Below are 25,784 nucleotides of genomic sequence, written 5' to 3'. Positions count from 1 at the left end.
GCAAAGCAACGCTAATTGCATTTTTATTAAGTTTAATTATTCCGCTCACACCCGCTCGCTGGCAAGGACGCGACAGAAACAGTGGTTCCCTGAATCTACATGGCGTCAGATAAATGGAAAATCTTGTTACCCGATACTGATTCCGCGTCTCCGCCAGCGTGAAGATTGGCAATAAGGCGTCGGTGGGTGAAAACTTTCCGCTCTACCGAGTTGCATGCTGCTTTCCAGTGGCACGTGATTTTCCCTCGAGTGAACTTTGCGCTCAACATTTTCCCCAACAATTGTGCAGCAAAATTGGTTGGTTGTTTTTCTTTTCTTTTTTGTGTGCTCCGTCCTCGTTGCATCCTTTCAGCAACAAGCAGACAACAACGACAAAGTTGTGCTTGTGGCCTCCACCAATTGTGTTCGGCTCACTAAGAGAGGCTCGCACACAGAATGAGTGCAGATAAATTCCTGCAAATGGCTCTCTAAAGTGGTATGTGCACTTGGCAATAATGAAAACCAACAAGAAAGTTTTTGGCTTTCGGTTTTTGGTTTGGTTCCCGACGGTCGTCGGGTGATGGGGATGGCGACGATGGCAGTAGGTACAGTCGTACAGGTCCAGACTCCGGAGATTGCCGGTGTATGATTCTGCACTAAACTAAATCGAGAGAGTCTTGTAATCTGGCTTCCGGGTGATTTCGGAAGGTACGAACTCGGTATTGGGCGGTTTAGTGGTGAAAGTTGGAACCGACTTCGTCGTCGTCGTACAGTGATTCCATGTACAGGAATCCTCCGAATAGGGCGGTGGGTGGTTTCGTTTTCCCACTACAATTTCTAGGCTGTCTTCCAAACAATTAAGCTGATTTTCCGTAGGTGACAAGCTCGTGGTTGACCCTAAGCCCATACAAAAAATCAGCTCAATAGGATATAGGACAGCCAAGAAATTGCAGTCCACGCTATTCGGGGGATTCCTTTAGGTATCTATGCATGCATGCTTGCATCTAGATTGTATCTCAGAAGTCGGACGGTAGACTGCCTGCCTTTGGCAGGAGCTTTACACAATGGGATAATTTAATTTTGGTTAATTCTGGGTTTTCTTGTCGGTGCAGTGATTGCAATCTGCGTCGTAAGGGGAGTAATTGTATCGGCGATGAATGGAGGGCAGTTGCTCTAATAGATGATAAAAGGGAAGACTCAGACTAGGCGATCATTTTCCCATTAATTGTGAGTAAGTTAAAGTTTCATATGGGAAATTTCTGGCAATTTTCTGGTAATGGTTGCAATCAATTTTAGGACCATAAATAACTTCAATTGGGCTTCTCTTCTTCTCATTCTATTGAAATATTTACAGTTTCTTATGGAATTTTTCGGTGGAGTGAAAATTGATATTTATCTCACTTGATGTTCAAATATTTTGAAATTGAAACAAAATACTTTACTCAAATTTTAGTCATATAACAAATTTCTAATCGATTGTAAGTTGTTTCATTAAAATCTGTTGAGAACATGCAAAAACAAAGTAACAGTGCTGCTTTAGGAGAATTCTTAACTACAATACCATTTCCAAATGAAGACCAAGGGCCTATGAATCAACTTTGCAGAATGAAATACGCATCTACATTATAGCAACATTTTAAAATCAAACGCATTATTTTATTCTGCAAGAGCTGTAATCTCGATATTTGTGTTTCATTGGCCAGAAATAAAGTGGAAATTAAATCGTTTTTCAGTCGACATAGAATTCCATACTTCTTGGCAATTTACTTGATGACATTGTCAATATGAGAGTTGAACTTAAGTTTGTCATCAATAATCACGCCAACACATTTAATCTCCCGAACGCGATCAATAGTTTTATCATCAATTACAACAGCGACGTTCTCATTTAATCGATTCCGTGAAATTATCATAAATGTATGTTTACTTGTATTCAATTCAACCATCTACTAAGAGAAGGCAAATCTTCATTCAAGTGTTAAACGCATCATCTAAATCCTTAGCTTCAATGAATACCCAAGTAACAATTTAAGCTGAACATTAAGAACAGAAGCTGATTACTGGTTGATTTAAGGTGCACAAAGCTGACTAATATCAGGCTGAATATATAGTTGATTAGTAGTGCATGAAGCGAATTGTATCCTCATAATCCAACCTCAACAAGTTAGCTGATCCAAAGATTGAAGAAGGCTTATTTAAGCTAAACACAACCCCACAAATCAGCAATGCGTTACACATATTTTGATAGCTTGATTTGTTAAGTGTCGTCAGTGTCTGTGTCACTCGTTGCATGTCCGGCATTTTAGTTCTACTAAATTCAATCTTTCTAATTACAAGCAGTGGCAGCAGTAGAGACAAGGAAAAGGAGATTTTTAGGAATAGCTCCAGGTAGATGTGGGCTGTGACGACGATCTCCTTAAAAAAGAATTTAAAAAAATGCGACGACGTCGGAAGTATACATCTGTAATCCTGTGCTTTGTCTGTTATATTGCTGTGAAGTTTCAGACCGCATTCCAAAAAAAATTACTCAATTATGGCACTAAAATAGCATCCAAATGGCCATCGAAATCAATCACGCACTTGTGTCCACATTGTGTTAACTGCACTTGAAAATGAGAGGAAATTTTCACTGTTATTCAACTTAAATTTGACGTGCTTCAAGTTAATGCTCATACCTTTTGCCACACATATGCTTAAATGGTCCAGTAGGTATGGTAGACGCTTGTGAATCAGCGACTGCCGGTTTGAATCCCGAAATGCAAAGGTAATATTTAGACTTATATTAACAATACAAATATGAAATCCAATAAGTCAGCAACAAGTTAAAGCAGTTTCATATAAATGCATAAGATATGAAGCGGTCTTCCATTATTATTTTTGAAATAAAACTAGAGGGCTGAACAAGGGTTGAAAAAGACTGTTATTTAATGCCTTAAAAAGCTTATAATGTTTATTACTGTTAAACTTTTGGCTGATTAAAATCGCCACATTTAGATGTTTAAAAGCTGAACAAAGGTTAACGTGGTCTATTCGTGGTCAATTATTCAATCTAAGGCTGAATTAAAATCGATTAAGCAACACTTGTTAAGCATCAAATTGTTACCTGGGTAACACAGTATGATCTGCAAATAGATTAATGTCGCAAAATCGTAAAACACGTCGCAAGTCATTAATATACATAATAAATAACAGGGTCCCTAATACATTTCCCTGGGGGCACTGCAAGGCTATTCCCCACGGGACTGGAAACATAATCATTAAAAACAGTCTGTTGAGTTCTATCGGACAAATAGCTTGAAAACCATTTATATGCAGTACTCGTAATTCCAAAGCGCTTGATTGATCTTAGCAATAAGGGCCTAGAAATTGTTTCAAAAAAGCGTTTAAGATCCAAAAGAAAACAGCATAAATCGTAACTTTACACTCCAAGATATGTTTCCACTTCGCTAATACCAAATTCAACGCGGTTTCACAAGAATGACCTTCCCGATATCCCGATTGTTCTGGTATCAACATCGATTTTTGCCCACCATAAAATTTTGCATTCGCCAGATTTTTGCATTCGATCTAAATTTCTTAACTTACAATCCTGCATTCTTTTCTACAGTGATTCAAACATTTCCGAGCTAAATCCAATCTTTTCAAAATTAGTTTAAATGTTTTAGAAGTGAGACCAGATCAGAAACGATTCAGGAAATTCCTAACTGAGGTGACACTTTTCAAAGCAGATTCAAAACTGAGTCTGAACTTTTCTGCTGAAGTGAGTTCAAACTTTCGAATAAGTCATCAAGATTTTTCTAACTAAGTCTAAACTTTTCTGCTATGTTATTAAATCCTTTTAAAAGTTGTCAAAGCTTTCCTGAAGTGATTCAACAAATCCCGAATCCAATCTTTAAAGAATTGGTTTCGGATTTTCTGAAGTGAGACAACATTAGCTGATTTAATCCCATTCCTAAATGAATCAAAGGTTTCCTGCATTGATTCAACTTTTTCCGAACTGTTCTTAACTGCTTTGGCATTTGGCAAAGACACAATCTTGTTTAGGTCAACTAGTTTTCTAACATTTTTTGAGCTTAAATTTGCCAAATGGAGTAACATCTTTTCTGAAGTGGTTCATAACCTTCTTTAGGGAGTCCAAACTTTTCTGTTGAGAGATTGATTTTTTTTTGAATGTTAGTCTGAACTTTCCTGAAGTGATTTAACTAACTTTTAGCGTAGATTCCGCTCATTTAGACCCCTTCCTCGTTCACATCCTTTGAAAATTAGGCTGAGAAATGGGAGAATGGACCTTCGTCTGTTCATACCGGATACTAGATTTTTTTTTAAGGAATCACAATTGTTGAGAATACTGGGTTTACATCCACAAAAGTACTATTTTTATAGAAAATTGGGTTTCTTGATCAGTCAAGATGGATTTTGGCTCTGTCCTTTGAAAAACAGGCGTGGATGTTTTAGAATACACCTTTGTGAGTTCATTCGTGATGATAGATTTGTTTGAAGCCAGGTTGGATTTCGGTGCTTGGATTTTATTGAATGGAAGTTGCTGAATACCGGAAGAACGAACCTGGTTAATATTCACAAAAGAAGGTATTTCCATTAGCTCCTATCTTTGAAAAATAGACTTGTATTTGATACAATAGAAGTTGCTGAAACCATACGTGAGGGTGGAATTTCTTCAATTTTTGAGAATATCGACTTTAAATTCACATATACGTAGATATTTTCATAAAAACTTTGATTTTATGTTCTGCCAAGTTGAATTTCAGCTCCGATCTTTGAAAATAGACTTGGATTTTATAGAATGGATCTTGCTGAATCCATCCGTGATGATACATTTTTTGAAGCATGCACTATTTTTTTAGAAAACTGGGTTTGAATTCTCAAAAGTACTCATTTTTATAGAAATTTGGGTTTCTTGTTCAGCCAAGTTGAATTTCGGCTCCTTCCTTTGGAAAATAGGCATTTTACAGAATTGCTGAATCCATAAGTGAAGGTTGAACCGGGTTTGTTTCCCTTTCTGCTAAGTTGGATTGTGATACTATCCTTTGAAAGTTATGCTTAGATTTTATAGAATTGACCTTGCTGAATTCATATGTGATGAATATTTTCGTGTTTTGTTGTAGAAAAGGATAATTTTGTGGTGATTCATGAAATGGCAGATATTCTACAGGCTGTCTCCAGCCGGCGGGCATCAGTTAATACCGTTTACCATGCTCTTTATGGTTACTTTTTCCTGGGGCTTTCTAAGGCAAAATTATCTACCATCTACCGGAAGCATAAAACGACAATTGCCAACTGGATCTCAAGCTATCGACAAAATGGATTTTTCTCGCGAAAAGAGTATGCCCGTGACGTAAAGGAAAGCTGCTGTAGAAAGGTTAATAAGTACCATGAAATCAGCTGAAATGTTCAGTAAATCATTGTGTGCATTTGTGCATTTTTACTGAACATTTCAGCTGATTTCATGGTACTTATTAACCTTTCTACAGCAGACGGATTTCACGCCAACTCGTCTTCGGAGTTGGCAGCACCCTCTCAGAACCTTATGAAACTTTGTGGGTGTGGAGACTTAGCAATTTTAAGCAACTTTGAGTACTTATTTTTTTCAAAATTTATCTCGCCTAACATTTGATAAGGGTCAAAGTTTTTTGTCGATTTTTTTTTTCAAATCGATATAGCTTAAAAGTGACAAGCCCTACAAAATAGTGATGTATGGCGAACTTTTAGCAAATAATCTGAAATTTTATAAAAAAAATTAAATAAATTAAAAAATTGGTTTCTACACTCTAAAAAAATATATTTAAAAATTAAAAGTCATTTTCCCAAAAATGGTACCCCTCAGATTTGCTTGATATTTTTTCTCATGAAAGGCAATATAATTACCTAACTTTTCTTCATACATTGCAAAGTGGGCGCTTTTAAGGAAAAAAAGTTGTTCGAACAACAACTTTTTCATGTTAATTTTTTTTTAGCGTGTTTCACTCAAAGTCGAATAGTAATACGCGCACAACCTTATTAAAATCCGTTGAAACTTAATGAGCATAAAGATTTTGACCTTTTGATAATCTGGGCGTGCTTAAAACAAAAATCTAGCCTAACATTTGAAAGGGCCTAATACAGAGGATTTTCCTGCATTTCGAATGGTGTTTTAATAAATGAAAACTCTAGTGTTTTTGTTTAGTGCATAGTTTATTTTCCTATAATTCTCCATACATAATTTGAGTTTTTCATTGATTATTAGTCTATCGGAAACAGAGTGAAATTTTTCGGAGTTTCCTTTGAATGTGAAAATCGCTTAGTAGAAATTATGTTTTGAGAAATAGGTACAAAACAATGAAATTTTTGTGTACCAGGTATAGTTTTTACATGACTGAACAGCTCCTTGAGTTCATCGGACATCTTTGTGTATTGATCATTTGATATGAAGCAGAAGTTCAATTTTGTTATGCTTGTATCTGTTTGTTTAACTGCCCAGTCATACAGTTCTTGTGGAGTTGTGATTGTGTTTCCATAATCTCGAGCAAGACTTGCTCTCTTTGCCATTCGTTTGAGAGTTCCTCCAATTGCGTCACATGGGCCTTTCCCATGAGACGTTGCGAAGAAGTGCCATTCTGCTTCCAATCCATACTTGGACTTGAAGTTGCACAAACTGGCAAAATTCTTTTTATTTTTGTAATGAGCCGCTGCTCCATCTGACATGAAAGTAATTTTTGTGAAACTAATAGATTGTTTAATGAAATCTAACAATTTTGATATAAATAATTGAACTGCTATTGTATCATGGGTCAATACTTCTGAAATAATAATAAAGCTTAAATTTTCCAACTTGTTTTCTTTTATGTAGTAAATTTCGAAAGGATGTATCGTAGCTTGATTATTGTTCCAATGATACCCCTGTGCTGAGTTTTGAATAATAAATGAATAATAAATACGATTCACAAATACGCATTGTTACATCCAATTGATGATCAAAGCCCCATGAATGTATTTTCTCTATGAGACTTGATGATAAATTACGTAAATTATTGCGGCTGCAATTGGGATTGTTTATGTTGGCACTACATTGCACCCTTTTAATAATCAATTCAGCAGATTTTTCCATTGTTGTATATATAAACACTTTTTCGTTTCAACAACTATGCAGCACTACACTTTCAACAACTATGCACTACAGCAACTATGAGCATTGTTGTGATATCACCAAACTTAAATATTAGATTATGTCGGTAGAAACAGACTGCGGTGCTTTAAGTTTATATCTTATATCTCTCATGGGACTACCTGCGTTGTTATATAACTGCTATATAGCAGGTAACTTAACGATTATTTTAGGCATGCCTTAAATAATCGTTAAGTTACCTGCGCTATTATATGTATTCACTTGAGAGGTGAGGTATAAACATATATGCATATTGCTTACTAATGGACACACCTAATACATAAAAATAAATGAATGATTATTTTTCTAATTAAATTAATCACAAATACATGAATTGAAATCTTTTCATGAATAAAACATACTAAGTGATTTTTACTTAGTTTACCTGTTGATTTGGAACAATTTGAGGGTGGTTTTATAGAAGTTGGATAGAGTGTATGCATATATTATAATACAATCCATCACAGGAAAGTGCAAACCATGCTGAGATGGCTGTTCCTCATTAGAACGTTTTGTTCTGAACTCTTATTGGACGATTTGCAGGTAACTTCTCTGTACCCTTTTCAAATGTTAGGCTAGATTTCGCCCAGATTATCGAAAAGTATACCCATAAAGTTTAATCGAATTTTAATAAGGTTGTGCGCGTATTACTATTCGACTTTGAGTGAAACACGCTAAAAAAAAATTAACATGAAAAAGTTGTTGTTCGAACAACTTTTTTTCCTTAAAAGCGCCCACTTTGCGATGTATGAAGAAAAGTTAGGTAATTATATTGCCTTTCATGAGAAAAAATATCAAGCAAATCTGAGGGGTACCATTTTTGGGAAAATGACTTTTAATTTTTAAATATATTTTTTTAGAGTGTAGAAACCGATTTTTTATTTTATTTAAATTTTTTTATAAAATTTCAGATTATTTGCTAAAAGTTCGCAATACATCACTTTTTTGTAGGGCTTGTCATTTTTAAGCTATATCGATTTGAAAAAAAAATCGACAAAAAACTTTGACCCTTATCAAATGTTAGGCGAGATAAATTTTGAAAAAAATAAGTACGCAAAGTTGCTTAAAATTGCTAAGTCTCCACACCCACAAAGTTCCATAAGGTTCTGAGAGGGTGCTGCCAACCACTGGATGAGTTGGCGTGAAATCCGTCAGCAGCTTTTCCGATGATTTATGGTACAATTACACTTCAAAATGGTGCAAAGCGGTGCATACTAAGGAGCATTTTCAAATGCTTAATGCACAGTTTTCTCTATTTTAGGGAGCGTAAAGGGTGATACGGTCAAAATTTGGTCAATATCAACTTGACGTATTTCTTTCAATTTTGCATTTAAAAAACCTGAACACCCCTCATTTTGAAGGTGTGTGTGTGTAGAATGTTGCTCCTATTTTGATTTTGGAATTCACTCTTCAGTTGTCAAAATGCCGTCCAAGCAAGAAGAGCAGCGTATCAAAATTTTGCTCGCGCATCGCGAAAATCCGAGCTACTCGCACGCAAAGTTGGCAAAATCGCTAAAAGTTGCCAAATCAATCAACCGTTACAAATGTAATTAAAGTGTTTGGGGAACGTTTGTCGACAGCCAGGAAGTCTGGATCGGGGGGAAATCGAAAACCGGAAGCCGCTGAGACGACAAAGAGAGTTGCCGGTAGTTTCAAGCGAAACCCTAACCTCTCTCTCCGAGATGCCGCAAATAAGCTGGGTGTATCGTCTACAACCGTGCATCGAGCCAAAAAACGAGCCGGACTATCGACTTACAAGAAGGTAGTGACTCCAAATCGCGATGATAAACAAAATACGACGGCCAAAGCGCGATCCCGGAGGCTGTACACGACGATGCTGACGAAGTTTGACTGCGTGGTAATGGACGACGAAACCTACGTCAAAGCCGACTACAAGCAGCTTCCGGGACAGGAGTTTTATACGGCAAAAGGAAGGGGAAAGGTAGCAGATGTTTTCAAGCACATGAAACTGTCAAAGTTCGCAAAGAAATATCTGGTTTGGCAAGCCATCTGTACCTGTGGCTTGAAAAGCAGCATTTTCATAGCTTCCGGGACTGTCAACCAAGAAATTTACGTGAAAGAGTGTTTGAATAAACGTCTGCTGCCTTTCCTGAAGAAACACGGTTGTTCCGTACTGTTTTGGCCGGATTTGGCATCTTGCCATTACGGTAAAAAGGCCATGGAGTGGTACGCTGCCAACAACGTGCAGGTGGTTCCCAAGGACAAGAACCCTCCCAACACGCCAGAGCTCCGCCCAATTGAGAAATACTATTGTCAAGCGGAACCTAAAGAAGACCAAAAAACTGCTAAGGGCGAGCAGCAGTTCAAGGCAAACTGGCTTTCTGCGGCGAAGAAGGTGGACAAGGTGGCTGTACAAAATCTGATGGCAGGGGTCAAGCGTAAGGCCTGGCAATTCGGATTTGGAAAAGCGGGAGCCTAACTGAATATTTTCCCTGAATTTTATACTAATTGAACTTGAAAAAGAAATTTAATTTGATTTTTTAAATAAACGGTTTCACCGATTTACACGCGTTTTCCCTTGACCAAATTTTGACCGTATCACCCTTTACTTTAAATATTTACTGAGCATTTTAAGATTTTCAACGTATTTTGATCAATCATTTAAGGAGCAACCCGATCTATTTTAAGGAGATTTTTTTTTCACTTATTAAGGATAATTTCATCTGTTTTATTGAGCAAAAGTAGGGCTGCCGTTAATACATTTCAATACAGTTGACGTACATACCGACGTTTTGTGTTGTTGGCTGCACCTGTAGAATCTCTCACAATTTTTGCAATCCATGCTCTTGAGCCCAAATTCTCCACATTTGAAGCATCTCAACACATTAATCGCGGGAACAAACATTTATACGTATCGATATCGACTTCAATTATAACACTTAACTCGTTATAAGTAATGCGTGGATTTTAAAACATGTTCACTACTTTTACATCATTAATAGCGATGCCTTCATTTTGACTTTTTAAGTAGTCAATGAAGACATCGGAGGAATACTGATCGCTCATGCCCACTATTCAATACCATTTTTCACTTCACTTAAATTTGCTCCTGTTGCACACTCAACTATAGTAGAGCCATTACCATTACTAAAATTACTGATTTTGTGTGTTTTTGGATCTAACTGTGTTCTCAAAAACTTACGAGTATGTTCGCAAGCTTGTTTGGATTTATTCGGTTTAATCACAATGACCGGACGAGTCTTACGATGATTCGGTTTGTTACTGTTACTAATATTTTTATTTGCACTTATACTGGCACGACTATGTATTTTTACAACATCCGCAAAACTCGCATTTTCTTGAAACACATCATCAGTCGAATCGTTGCCACTATTTAGAAATTTACATTTTTGCGTCTGGGATTTCGGTCCGATTTAGAATGCACCATTCGTTGCAGCTAATTTCTTTTCCGCACTAATTTCAAAACATGATAAGATGTACAAGGTTTTCTTTTTTTGTTGGGGGGAGTTGAACCACTGCGTCCATTATTTGAACTTTTGTGGAACCCCTGTTTACTGTTCGTATCATGCAAGCTGACCACCATTTAATGAGTGGACAGCTAATTGCCTGGACACGTCCTTTCCCAGTCAGGTATGATATGGTTTACAGGATTAGCAGACCAAATTCCACTAGGTTGTAAGATAACACTACGAGGAAATTTAGATCTACGCCTGTGTAATGTACCGCAACTGCAGAGCAGATGTTCCGAGGTTTCACGTTCTATGCTACAGAAACGGCAGATATCGCTCTGAACCCGACCAATGTTCTTCAAATGATATCTACTCGGACAGTGCCCAGTTACTAGACCAGTGTATATACTAAGAGCCCGTTTATTGAGCTCCAAGAGCTTTTTGATATGTGTTACATTTGGAGTTATAAATCTTTTCGACTGGTTGCACTTCGTGACGGCCATCCAGTTGGCCATCACCCTTTGTTCTTCCCAGCGTTTGAGTTCCATTTTTACCGTACAGTTTGATATTCCACAGTATGGTTCTGGGCCAATAAACGGAGCTTAATTTTGCGAGATCGTCTGCCCTTTCATTCCCTTCAATGCCACAGTGTCCAGGAACCCAATATAAGTTTACTGAGTTCTGTATGCACAGCTGTCGCAACAAGAGAATACATTCCCAGGCAATCTTTGATGTACATTTGTAAGCACGAAGCGCTTTTAGTGCTACTTGACTGTCAGAAAAATTACAGATATTTGCACATCTATATTTTCTCCTTAGGCAAACACTCACACATTCAAGTATGGTCACGATTTCCGCTTGAAACACTGTCACTGACACTGACAATGTCCCATCGCTACTGAAATATGTGTCCCAGGGCCAAAGATTCCTGCACCTGTTTGTGTTCCAATTTTTGAACCTATAACTGATGTAAGAACTCACAACTCAGCACTCACCAACTACCTACTCGTAGATCAAACATACAGCACCCGGTCGACTCAGGCGACAAGAGCAATCTCCGGAACACCCAGGGTCGGCTAGCTTCGCGATACAAAAACGAAGAACTTTCACTTTTCTTCAAATGCTTTTATTTGCCACTTTCTGTGTTGTGTGCGTGTTGTTCTGTGTTCATAATTTCGTGTAATATGTGTCGTGTAGCCTAATCGCGTTATTTACTGTACCGGTACATACCGCTGCTGCCGTTGATGGTGAATAGGGATGGCCGACACAGTGACTCCTGTCCTACTGTGCGGCCGGAACACTCGCCAGATTGGCGAAGCGAGCGGATGAAAGTCCAGCGGGCGTTGCTGGACGGTGGGATGGCAGGCGTCGTCCTTCGTTGGCACGATCGGCCGACCGTGGCAAGGCCACCTTGGTCAAGCCGGGAAGGGAAAACTCTTTTGCGATTATGGTATACTGCTGTTTTTGCACAAGAAACGTGAAGGTTCTGAATATATAACATAAATGACAAAAACCTATGAATTTGTGACCAAACGGTTACACTATCCACCACCCCGATAAAAAAAATGTGAAAGCACGAAGTGATTTTGCATTTTTTTTTAATTTGCTCCCTAAAGTCATCTTTGGCCATCATAGGTTCGTGGATGTGCAACATAAACAACATTCAATTCACAATCTATAAACAATTTTTCTCTAAAACGCGCGAAATCATAATTCAACTTTGCTACAAATTAAAACTATAAGTAATAAAAACATGCTAAAATATTGGGTTCTCGAGAACATACACAATTATTATATTTAAAATTATTAAAATGAAAATAATTCAACGCTATAATCTTACAAAATAAATAAATAAAATTATTAAAATAATCCCGTATAATGGGTAGACAACTCTATTTGTATCATTTAACATTATTGCTGCGCAGCGAAAAAGCAATTATATTTACACAACCCTATTTACAAGTATTTACAGCACTTTAGATCACATTCGGTACGCACGGCCGAATCCCCTGGCGGGAATAATTCGCCGGCGGGCAAACTGTCAACTGTTGACATTTCGCCTGACATTTCGTATTGTATCAATTGCAACTGTCACAGCATATCTATTGTTTTGATTGTTTATTTACTTTATGCGTAACAGTGTGAAATCGGGAAAACATTGAAGTGATTAAATTTATAAAAGTGGCCAAATTTGGACGAAACGTTTCGGTAAGTAGTACGTACGTATATAGCATAACGAGTATTGACTTCGTTTGTATGTGTGTGTGTTTTTTTAGGAGAGCTCACGTATTTTGCTCGAAAGATTGGCCCATAGTCAACCCAATAATTCCCGGGATACCGTGAAAGCCATCTTGACGGTGCAAGATGCATTCAGGTAAGTAAAGTGTACACATTAAAATCAATCAACAATGATTGAATAGTTGAAGATGCTAATTTCAAATAACAGACTGTAGTGGTAATTTTTATACGATAGATGGAGTAGATGAAAGCATAGAGTTGATAGTTCCGTTAGAGTACGGCAGTGTGAAGATTGCATATAGATATTAGAATAGAGAGCTAGGACAACTTTTAAGGAAGGTACAAATCGGTTTTTTCATCTCTCTTTACCAAACTCCCCCTTTGGAGAGGGATGGTGAGGGGTGTCCCCCCCCCCCCCCGCCACCACTGGCAAAAAGAGATGAAAACCGACCCGCTCATGTACCAACTGTGTGTTTGGAACAGTTCTACCGATTTTTTACCGCACTTCAGTTGTTATTTGAAAGAAGGCATCCAGTCGTAGGTTTGGAAATTGCAACTATTGTTTACCCCTACCACGATATGTGCTCCTGTCATCGTTGACTTGATGATCTCGAGGGGACACGGGTGGGGTAGGTGCTGCTACACAGTTGGTACTTGAGCGGGTCGGTTTTCATATCTTTTTGCCAGTGGTGGCGGGGGGGGGGGGGGGAGAGACACCCCTCACCATCCCTCTCCAAAGGGGGAGTTTGGTAAAGAGAGATGAAAAAAACCGATTTGTACCTTCCTTAAAAGTTGTCCTAGCTCTCTATTCTAATATCTATATGCAATCTTCACACTGCCGTACTCTAACGGAACTATCAACTCTATGCTTTCATCTACTCCATCTATCGTATACAAATTACCACTACAGTCTGTTATTTGAAATTAGCATCTTCAACTATGTAAATCGTTGACTTCACGTAGAAGTAATACTAAAACATATAGTCAAATAATGATTGAATGTTTGATTTTAACTAGGCTGATTAAAACATGGGGTTGTTCCACCCCGACATTTGGACAGGTCGTAGATGAGGGCAAGAAGTCATCCCTCTTCGTCTACCGATTCTGCCAATGCCGGTGGATCCCCGAAATAGATCAGGTAAGTATGATCCATTCCCAAATTGTGAGCTATCCTTCCGTTTAATGACTGACCGAATTCCTTAATCCCTCAGTCCAACTTGGACAGGTATAGACTAACCAAATCAACGATTCTCCTTAACAAATTAACACAATAGTCCTTCGGTGTTAAAAATTGATAAAAATTTACTTTCTCTTTTTTATATTCTAGGTTATTTTTCATCCGACACAAACCGACGTTAGCCCTTGTGACTGGGGACAAAAAGTAATTCCCACACGACACTGGATGACGGACTTGTGAGTGGAATGTACCTAGGAATAAAAAAGAGAAAATATATGTTTCTAAATTGTATAGGTTCAGAACGATTTGTTTTTCTTTTTGTGATGTTTGAAAGAATGGGTTTGGGTTCCAGGTGTGCATCCGGAACGCGGAATATTCCTAGAATGTTCAAGTTCCAAAATTGATATAAATTTACTGCACAGTTCTTTGGCCGTAGGTTGCTCTTGATTATACTTTGTGGCCTTTTTCCTGATCTTAAAAGATCGGGTTTGCTTTCTTTGGGATTCGGGGTTCGAAGTTAGTGAGTTTGAAGTTTGGAAAGCTTTACCAGGTAAGTCGCGAGGACAGTTCGAAGAAGGAAGCTTCGACTTACTGGTGTTTTCCTGACTGTAAAAGCCGGAACTATTGCGTGACATGGGGCTTCTGTACGTTCCCTTTTTGACCTGAAGCAGGTCATCCGAATCTGAATCGGATTCGCTGGAGGACGGATCTAAATCTTGATCCGAGTCAGAGCTGGGAACTATCAGCACAATATCTGATTCCGGGTCCGACTCGGGTTCCCTGTATTCGCATGTCGCGCTAGGGGGTAAAAATCGTGAATTAATGTCACTAGCGACGATGTTCATGTTACGCAAAAACAGGTTCATAATTCGTTTAAGTTTACTAACGTCTTATGGCATGAGGCGGCCTTCTGTCCTCTGATTTCTAAATGTAATCAGAGTTTCTTTGAGGTCCAGTTCCAACTCCTCTAGCGGATAGTTGGGATGTGAATTTGGGAGCGGCCTAGGAATCCCAAGTGATTCCTCCAGGTCCGAATCATCTGCATCGTACTCCTCTGCTTGCCAGGTAATTGGCTCATAATTTGTTTGAACCTTTGCTAGTTTCTTGCGTGTCATTGTTGTGGAGAATCAGTGGTGTGGGTAGTGGGTTAAAATAAAATTGTATAAAAACATCACGTATGCGGATCAAAACAAACAGTGATAAACATCATTACAAATAGTGCGCGATTGTTGTCGTGATGATTGGACATGAAATAAATAAAGTTCAATTATGATTTATGATTTTTTTTACACATACACGACTCGCGGAAAAAAACAAAAATAACCAACATCAACGAATTTGCAATGAGAAAAACAACAATCGGTAGCAAATTGGGTTCAGGACCTCTTTTAATGAAAAGCACTTCAAGTTTCGCAAAAATTTCACCAAAGTGCTAAAAAGTGAAGTGGAGACAAACATACGTGCAAGCACGGATCTCTGCCACCTCCCGTCGGAAAAATCCTTAGATTTTTGTATACTACGACGGACCCTTGATTACCTTTCGCGGACTTTTAGTTGGGCGCCAAGTATAACTGATGTAAGAACTCAGCACTCACCAACTACCTACTCGGAGATCAAACATACAGCACCCGGTCGACTCAGGCGACAAGAGCAAGCTCCGGAACACCCAGGGTCGGCTAGCTACCGGGTAATCAGAGGGTTTCGCGATACAAAAACGAAGAACTTTCACTTTTCTTTAAATGCTTTTATTTGCCACTTTCTGTGTTGTGTGCGTGTTGTTCTGTGTTCATAATTTCGTGTAATATAGGCTTCTTAGAAGATCATCTACAACTAAAGACCACATTAGTGGTGAGAGGATCCTCCTTGAGGACAGCCTTTCGTTGCCTTTACTGTTATAGATGAGCTTCCCAGCCCAGAAGTGACTTTTCTTTTTGCAAGCATAGTATGAATCCAATTGACGATGTGCGTGTCGAAGTTCCTTTTCTTCATGCCGTCAACCATAGAAGAATAGGATGCGTTGTCAAAAGCTCCTTCAATATCCAAGAAAGAACCAAGTGCGATTTCTTTAACTGAAAGTGATTTTTCGATTTTAGTTACCTAAGTATGGAGAGCAGTAGCTGTTGATTTTCCAGATTGATATGCAAACTGAAAATTTGATATTGGATGCGTTAACATGTAAGTTGAATTGATGAAGTCATTCAACACCTTTTCCATAGTCTTCAGTAAAAATGATGAGAGACTAATGGGCCTAAATGCTTTTGGCTGCGTTTTATCAAGCCCGTTTTTCGGTATGAATATAACTCTTACCAATCTCCATTTTGATGGAATGTAGTTTAATCTTAAACTCGCCTTATAAATCTTAGTTAGAGACGGAATCAGCATTGCTTCACCGTTTTGAAGTAGTGCCGGGAATATGCCATCCACACCCGCAGATTTAAAAGGCTGAAAAGATCTCACAGCATTCTTCACTCTGGTAATTGTGAAAATTTCATCAGCTATATCTGGTATGGTGTTTTCTGTTCTCTGAGACACCGGCGAAGTCTCTATAGAACACATTTCACCAACAGAATCAGAAATATCTAATTCCACACACAATACCGAACCTGGAAAATGTGTTTCCATCATTAAATTTAAAGTTTCAGAGGGAGATTTGGTAAAACCTCCATCATGACATTTAAGATTACCAAGTTCAATCGTATGGAACAAGGTAGTCATCGTATTCCATTTCTCACTAATTAATTTTTCAAAGCAACTTAATGAATCATTCATATTTTGTTGCATTTTTTCCATCCCAATTCTCAACGCGTTGTCTATCTGAGCGGCAACGTTGTTTCGTATGCCAATGATAGAGTCAGCAACAGAAGACAATTGCTTCATGGCTTTCCCCATCATTTTTGTATCCGAAACCGATAAATGCCAAGAGGAAGAGGTGACAATTGGCTTCTTCCTCTTTTATTTCTATCTCTATCTCTATCTTTATCTATCTCTATCTTTATCTATCTCTATCTCTATCTTACGCACATGAAATCGGCCAATCAGGAGATGGTTCACGTTTGACAGAAAAGTGGTTCATTTTCGCCCCCGTATTGTCACCTCTTCTCTTAGGATAAATGCTGCTCGTCGCAGCGCTGATCTGACAGACAATATAACCGGCAAATCACTTACCAAAATCCCCAAATTACATATTGCACACTCTGCCATATCTATCCACCTATACACATAAACTTTACATGCAACACAAATTGAACGAGAACCAGCTGCAGCAGCAACCGTTCTCCTACTTATACACTAAATGATCACTACGGGGCACGCGTAGGATCAATTCATAACACTTAATTTATCAAATATTTATCACAGCACTGTGAAATAAACTATTACGTTCGCCATTACACATTCTTATGGTTGGAATGCATACACACACAGATAAGTAACTTTATTTGGGTAACAACTCAAAAATAAAATAAAATTAGAATGATGGTAAAACGAGTTAAAAACTGCCTAAAACATTTTGGAAATTTTTACCAGATTCACAAAAAACTTATTATAATAAACATTTACAAAATCTACCGCCATCTATCCATGAAAGATCATATATTCCCGATACATATCTCATGCAGAACAAATCTTCCTCCCACCGCTCATTTCAGACGAGAGTTTGGACTGGATCGCTTTGTGCCTGCTTCCTTGATCGATGGTATGAAACGCAAGGAACTCCGCCGCCTGCTGGGGCATTTTCTCAAGCTGAACTCCCAGATGACGGGCTCATCGACGAAGATGTTGACGCAACTACAGGTGAGTCACCGGCGACGGCCCAGCTTCGCACCCGGACGGCTGCCTGCAGTCGGGAAAACTTTCCAAATAATGTTAATTCTTGTTTGCCAGTTTGTTTGTTCCGCCGCTATGAATTCTCGCTAACGGATTCGAATACCTTTTGTCTCTCTCTCTTTTCTATTTTATTTTTTTTTTTATTATTTTTATTCCGGCGAACCATCAGGCGAAAATTCATTATCTGGATATAATCTCCGGGCTGCCGAGCTACGGTGCGAAATGTTTCAGCACCAATCAGCGCGACGGCGTGGAACGGGTCCTGTTGGTTAGTCCCCGCTTCGGGCTCAGTCAGATTGCGGGCGTGCGGAATACGGTGGTAAGTATGATATGGGTGGGAAAAGCGGGATATTGTTGTTCTACAGCTTTTGGAAGCCGGATTTATTTCGATGCGACGGCGTATGTTTGTGACAATTACGGTGCTGATTTATCAAATCAGCACAGGCGAAGCGCGGATTGAGCGTAGGGGGGGTGGTTTTTTTTTAGGTGGGAGGATTTACTTACTTAAGTGTCCTGAGCGCCATCCCTGGCGCAAAGGGCCAACGTGAAAGATCTCCATCCTGGGCGATTGTTTGCTTTCGCCTTGACCTGGGCCCAGGTCAAATTCCGGTCGACTTGCTTAATCTCCTTGTTTAGGCTTCGCCGCCATGAGCCCCTGGGTCTGCCTCTGCTGCGATGTCCGGCTGGATTCCAATCCAGCGCTTGTTTGCAGATTTCATTTCCGCTCTTCCGTAGAGTGTGGCCAACCCACCTCCACTTACGTTCCCGAATTTCTGTCGATATCGGCTTCTGGTGACACCGTCGATGGAGCTCGGCATTCGAAATCCAGTTGTGAGGCCACCAAGCACGAATTATATACCGCAGGCATCGGTTGATGAACACCTGCAGCTTCTGTGTGATCTCCGCTGATACGCACCATGTTTCGCTAGCGTACAGCAGTACAGATTTCACGTTAGAGTTGAAAATTCGGATCTTCGTGCGGAGACTAATCTGATTTGACTTCCAGATGTTTCGTAAACTCGCAAAAGCAGCCCTTGCCTTCTTGATCCGTGCACCTATGTCACTCTTGGTTCCGCCGTCCGACGCTATCTGGCTGCCAAGATATTGGAAACTTTCAACCTTCTCCACTTCCTGACCAGCTACCGTAAAATTGGATGGATTTCCCGTGTTGATATCCAACGATTTAGTCTTGCTGACGTTGATGTTGAGACCTGCCGCTGAGGAGCGTTCGGCGAGATCGTCGAGCTTACTCTGCATGTCAGAACGCCGTTGTGATACTAAAGCAACGTCATCCGCCAAATCTAGGTCGTTTAGATGCTCCATTGTAATAGGCTGCCAGAGCAACACACGGTTCGGCACACGGTCGATCGCACCAACCATTATCTCGTCGATTACGATGAGGAACAGTAGCGGTGATAGAATACATCCTTGCCTCACTCCAGCGACTACCCGAATAGGGTCAGATAGGGCTCCGTTGTGCAGCACCCTGCACGTGAAAGCCTCATACTGAGCTTCGATGAGGTTGACGATTTTATCCGGAACTCCCTTGCGCCTTAGGGCGCCCCACAGGTTTTCGTGGTTGAGTCGGTCGAAAGCTTTTTCGTAGTCAATGAAAACCAAGTAAAGGGACTCTTGGAATTCGTTGACCTGCTCCAAGATTATGCGGAGCGAGACAATATGGTCCACACAGGATCTTCCAGCACGGAATCCCGCCTGCTGCCGTCGGAGAGTCGCGTCGATCTTCTCCTGTATCCGGTTGAGGATAACTTTGCATAGAACTTTGAGAACACAACACAGTAACATAATGCCACGCCAGTTATCGCATACAGTTGGGTCCCCCTTCTTTGGGACCTTCACTAAGACGCCCTGCATCCAGTCAGCCGGAAAAGTCGCGGTGTCCCAGATATTGCAGAATAGTTGATGCAACATTTGTGCAGATAGCATGGGGTCAGCTTTGAGCATCTCTGCTGATATGCGATCGACCCCGGGAGCCTTGTTGGATTTCATGGTTCGGATAGCAGCTTCGATCTCCGGTAGGGATGGCGCCTCAGAATTGACGCGAGTGATGCGTCGCACTCTTGGCGGTTCATGCCGAGATGTTGATGGCTGGTTGACCGACGAAACTTGTAGAAGCTGTTCGAAGTGTTCAAACCAGCGTTTCAGCTGATCAGTGGGGTCGGTGAGCAACTGACCAGTCGCGTCCTTCACTGGCATCCTAGGATTCATCCTTGCTCCACTCAGGCGTCGTGAGATATCGTAGAGGAGACGGATATCGCCTGTTGCTGCGGCTTTCTCACCTTCATCGGCTAGGGAGTCCACCCACGCTCGCTTATCCCGCCTACACGAGCGCTTCACTTCCTTCTCGAGAGCCGAATACAGTTGGCGGGCCTGGTTCTTCGCTCCTCTGGTTCTCGCCCGCTCTATCGCGGCTTTTGCATTTCTCCGCTCCTCTATCTTCCTCCAGGTGTCATCCGTGATCCACTCCTTTCTCTGAGCGCGCAGCTCGCCCAGGTTGTTTTCACTCGTTTCAGTAAAGGCATCCTTGATCGCCGTCCATTGCTCTTCTACGCTGCCACCATCAGGAATATCCGCAGCTCTGGTCTCCAGTTCCTCGACGAATGACCTTTTTACTGCTGGATCTTCCAATCGGCGTGTGTTGAATCGCCGTCCGAGCCGCTCCTCCCGCCGCTGGACCCGCGCGATACGAAGGCGGATCTCTCCAACGAGGAGATGGTGGTCAGACGCGATGTCGGCACTGCGTTTGTTCCGAACGTCAAGAAGGCTCCTTCTCCATTTTCGGCTGATGCAGATGTGGTCGATTTGATTTTCGGTATGTCCATCACGGGAAACCCACGTGACTTTGTGCACTGGTCGATGGGGGAAGAGCGAACCCCCGATCACCATGTCGTTATTGCCACAAAACTCTGCCAACAGCTCACCGTTTTCGCTCATTTCGCCAAGACCATGGCGCCCCATGACACGCTCATAATCCGTGTTGTCGGAGCCGATCTTCGCATTGAAGTCGCCGATGTAGATCTTGATGTCACCTCTCGGAATTTTATCCACGACTGCATTCAGTTGACTGTAAAAGTTCTCTTTGTCCTGTAACTCGGCAGCATCGGTTGGCGCATAACATTGGATTATGGTTAGGTTACGAACCCGCGTTCTGAATCTGGCAACGATTATCCTCTCATTGATAGGTTCCCACTTGATGAGCGCCGCATTTGCTTGGGCGCTAAGCAGGAAACCAACTCCACGGTGGCGGGGAGCGTTTTCACCTCGAATACCAGAATAGAGTAGTACCTGTCCCGACGGCAGCTTGTGTTCTCCAAAGTTTGGCCAACGGACTTCGCTTAGTCCCAGGATTTCGAGCTTCATGCGTCGAGCCTCGCTGGCGAGTTGTGCCAGCTTCCCCTGTTGGGCTAGCGTTAGTACATTCCATGTTCCAATTCTTGTCCGTTGTTTTGCGCTAAAAGTCGTTGCCGTAATATCAGTCCGTGATCTTTCTCTATTGGTTTCTGTAACAGTTGTAAAGTTTCGGGGACAGTAGGTAGTTAGCCTAAGGTCTCCTATCCGCCGTGATGGGGCTGCCATCTTGGGTATAGCTTTCGGGGATAAGCATTTCTTGTTTCAGCCGCTGGATGCCAGGCAGACGCTGTTTGAGCCGCACCTCCATGGTGGACAGACGCTCAGTTATTGTGTAGATGGGGCTGCCATCTTAGATTTAGCTGACACAATACAGCATTTCTTATTCAGCCGCTGGATGCCAGTCAGACGCTGTTTGAGCCGCACCTCCATGGTGAACAGACGCTCAGGCCGTGTAGGCCGAACCCGCTAGGGGCCCCCTTCCCTGTCAGCATATGACCAAAGCTCCCACCGGGGTTGGTTACCCGATCTTCGCTAAGGTTGCTCATATCCCAGGAGACACCACGAGGAGGTAGGGATAGGAGTTACTGGGTAAGAGGCTAATGGACCACTAATGGGGTCTATTTTATCCTTCAAGTACTCGCGGTACTGGTGGTACGCATTACCCAGTCGTTTGCCCCGCTGGCCAATGGCCAGCGGTGATGAAAAGAATATGATACTTTTACATCATCCAGCAATATATTTTGTTAATAGTTGTTTCTCAAGATTAATCATATAATCAATTCAGTTTTTACGCGATATTTATTTTTAGTTTTCAACCTTATTTTGGACACCGGCGACATTCTCGTATAATATTAAAAACTTAATAGCTATGGTGTCTGTTTTATGTTACAATGCAATTTTAGACACTCAATATTAGTTCTTGGAGGGAATAGAGCAAAAAAATAGTTCTCAGGTTAAAAATCTGAATTTATCCACCAAAGGTGAGATTGAACTCTGAGTGTTATTATCGGATTCTAATGAAATTTAATGTATCACATGATGCAATGAAGATGCTGGCCACTTCCCCGGGGGAACCCGGAACATGTCCGTTACACTAAGTTTGACCACCGTTGATCATTTCTTCAAATTCTCACGTATATTAAAATGGGGATTTTTATCAGGTTTGGGCCAAAGTGATTCAGAAGTTAATGAAATTCTACCCACAGGTAGAGTCTGTGAATGAACAAAAATTGCAATATTTTCGGAATTTAATCTAGGGTATACGTCCCTAACCTCGGTCTAATATGCAGCCATAGATTACGTTTTTAATCATAACTCATCAATTAATTTACCTGCAAACGATATTCTACTGCTAAATGGTATGCTTAGATATGCTTATCATGTCGTTTGCTATCAGGAACCGCAAAAAGTTGAAAAACTTACTTTTTTTAAGACAAAAACTCACCAGGGAAATGTATGTAATATCGGTCTATTGTCCCCAAATTGGGTCTATTTATGGATGCAACTTCGTCCTATCCTGTTTGATTCTCAAAAAAAACGCTCTTGGTAACGTTTTCTTATGTATTTTTTTTATCACTATCACTGTTAACTTAATACTCTTCATTCCTCAAAACATTTCTTAGAGAAAATTTTACAAAAACTACATTAAATCACTCAAGTTAAAAATTAAAAATTAAAAATTTCGCTTATCGTCTTTCGACCGCAGAATATCTAAATCAAAACATTGTGATGTTCATTATACAGATTTGGCAGAAAAAATCTCCCTTCCTGTTCGTTCCTTATCATCCAAATGCAAACCACATTGTTGACGTTACTCTTATTGCTATATGCTGTCAAATGAATTTCATGGGCCAAAGTTAGGAACATAGAAAAGAAATGTGTCCCTAAAGTTGGGTCCATGATTTACTTGTGAAAACGTTGTTAAACAATTAAAATAAACATAAAAAAATTCAAACAGTAACTGTGAGTTTTACGTCTAGTGTGTATTATCAGGTAATTCCATTCAATAAATGCCATAATCAGGCCATTTGATGATCGTCAGTGCAACCTTCCCATCTTAACCTTAGAAGTCATGGCGGCTAAAAACTCCGAACAGAGTGATATTCTCAACCAGTTTTATTACTTACGAGAGCTGAAAATGTATTGAAATGTTGTGATATAAATTGATTTGTGTGTGGTACACATTTATCAATCATCAGTGATCAATATTTTCCTTATTTTTTGTGTAATATTCCTTAATTAATTATTTATTTGCGTGATAGGCCGAATGAAAGGACTAGACCCACATTACATACCGTAACCCTATATGTAGGTAACATTTTATAAAACTCTGAGACAGGGTCAGCACATTTCGCCCAAAAATTAAAAAAAAATTGTGGGGTTGTGTACTAGACACGACCGCATGGTTAACGTAAACACTTCTCGTGTTATTTGTATCCCATTTTTTTCCAGGCTCATTGGCTGTAGCTTTGCGGAGCCGATATTCATTGTTTAGATAGCAAAATTACTTAAAACTAACGTTAGCGGGGGCTGATTACTCGCGGCTATCTCGAGGTTAGGGATAACAAATTGTAACAAAAGGATAGAAGGGTACTCAAGCAACACCATTTGTTTCTCAGCGAGTGTCAACAACCTTAGTGTGACTAATAGACGGTCTAAATTATGGAAAACGCACCGCATATGAAACTTCATTGTACCTTAAAAAGCGCAGAAGGTGGAGTCTCTTTGCAACTTATGTGTGTGGCATAATGTGTTGCAAATAAGGTGCATGAAAGATATATGAATGATACAAGTTGTAAATGAGGTTTTAACTGACTTAACTGCAATGTTTCACTGAAATATTTAAAACAGTACTGTGATGTTTTCGAGTACATGTAAATGACATTCAAGTTAACCACATAAATGTATTGGATATTTTTGTGAGGTGATGCTGAAAAAGCATACTGATGTTTTTATTAAGACTGCAAAATCAGAGATGACAATCGTAGAAAAAGTCATTTGAATAAAAGCATGAAATTAATTACTTTAAAATATTTATAACTAGTCCGTTTTTTCAAACGCATCTAGTTTTATGGTGAAATTGCACATTTTGCTTCGATTAAATATATACGCCTTCAAAAATTTACAAATTTATGCCACAAATTTGCAGCTTAAAAATATGTCGAATTAAAAAATAGATCTCTAAAATAAAATATTTATATTCTTCTGTACGCACTCACGACTCGCATGGCCATGAGCCGGAACGTACTGCTCAGTTTCCTTTGGTTCTGCTTCGTTTCCAGCGCTGGAACCCAGGCTGGACCTCCATATCTCAGGATCGATGATGACACGCTGGCCAGAAGACGCCTCTTGCTACTGCTGGGACCAGCGTTGTTCGGCATAATTCTAGCTATCGCGTTGATGGCCTTCGAAGCCTTCTCACAGGCATATTCGACGTGGCTGTTGAAGTTTAGCCGGCCATCGATCATCACTCCCAGGTATTTTAACACACGCTTCGAGGCTATGGTGTGCTCCCCGACGGTGATTTCTGCCCGCTGTACCGCTTTACAGTTACTGACCAATAACACTTCCGTTTTGTGGTGGCCTATCTGCAGCTTCGCTCCTTTCATCCAGTTACCAATCATATCAATCGCCTCGGTTGACAACACTTCCACCTCTTCCAGCGTCTCGCCTGTTACCGTCAAGACGACGTCGTCCGCAAAGCCAACGATCTCAACTCCTTTGGGCAGTTTCAGCGTTAGCACGCCGTTGTACATCCCGTTCCAGAACGTTGGACCAATGATGGAGCCTTGAGGAACTCCCGCTGTGATCCTAATCGATCTCTGTCCCATGTCTGTCTTTTAGACCAGAACCCGGTTCTGGAAATAACTCCTCAAGATCCTGCACAGGTAGTCAGGGACCCTCATTCTATGCAGTGCTTCGGCGATGGCCTCCCAGCTGGCGCTGTTGAATGCATTCTTGACGTCGATCGTTATCACGGCGCAATATCGATATTCTCTCCGCTTCTGTTTGGACGCCTTCTCAGCTCTCTCGACCACTGTCCGAATTGCATCCACCGTCGATCTCCCTTTCCGGAATCCGCACTGCCTCTCCGACAATCCGTGCTCACTCTCCGTGTATTTTGTCAGCCTGTTTAGGATGATCCTCTCCAAGAGTTTTCCGAGTGTATCCAGCAGGCATATAGGCCTGTACGATGCTGGATCCCCCAGCGGTTTTCCTGGTTTTGGCAGCAACACTAGCTTCTGTATCCTCCACCGGTCAGGGAATTGACCCTCGTCCAGGCATTTCTGCAGCACCATCCTGAACATGTCCGGGGATGACTGGATCGCCGCTTTCAACGCTACGTTGGGGATTCCATCCGGACCGGGAGCTTTCTTCACCTTCAATCCTTTCGCCACTGCTACGAGTTCCTCGTTGGTGACTTCGACGTTATCTCCCTCTCCTTCTCCGTACGGTGTAGGTGGCCAGTTTGTTGCGTCGTGCTTCGGGAAAAGTCCTTCCACGATGACTTTCAGCTTCTCTGGGCACATTTCAGCGGGCATCGTTGGACCTCTGATCTTCGCCATCACGACTCGGTATGCGTCGCCCCAGGGGTTGGCATCAGCGT

At 40.8% G+C, this 25,784-nt stretch overlaps 1 protein-coding gene and 1 pseudogene across 1 annotated transcript in view; one reads left to right on the top strand and one right to left on the bottom strand.

The window, feature by feature from the left end:
* LOC135717574 (uncharacterized) overlaps positions 1-25,784 on the top strand; it is a 1,030,279-nt gene that overhangs the window by 990,481 nt on the left and 14,014 nt on the right. Inside the window, exons 10-11 of the mRNA XM_065239713.1 lie at positions 17,632-17,776; positions 17,979-18,128. Of these exons, the coding sequence (XP_065095785.1) occupies positions 17,632-17,776; positions 17,979-18,128 (295 nt within the window). The remainder of the gene's footprint in view (positions 1-17,631; positions 17,777-17,978; positions 18,129-25,784) is intronic.
* Positions 14,281-15,099, bottom strand: LOC135717228 (uncharacterized; annotated as a pseudogene).

This window comes from Ochlerotatus camptorhynchus, unplaced genomic scaffold, assembly GCF_037179485.1.
Source record: "Ochlerotatus camptorhynchus isolate MF236.1 unplaced genomic scaffold, CSIRO-AGI_Acam_v1.1 ptg000006l, whole genome shotgun sequence".
NCBI classification, from domain to species: domain Eukaryota; kingdom Metazoa; phylum Arthropoda; class Insecta; order Diptera; family Culicidae; genus Ochlerotatus; species Ochlerotatus camptorhynchus.
This window is presented reverse-complemented; position numbering and strand designations above follow the sequence as displayed.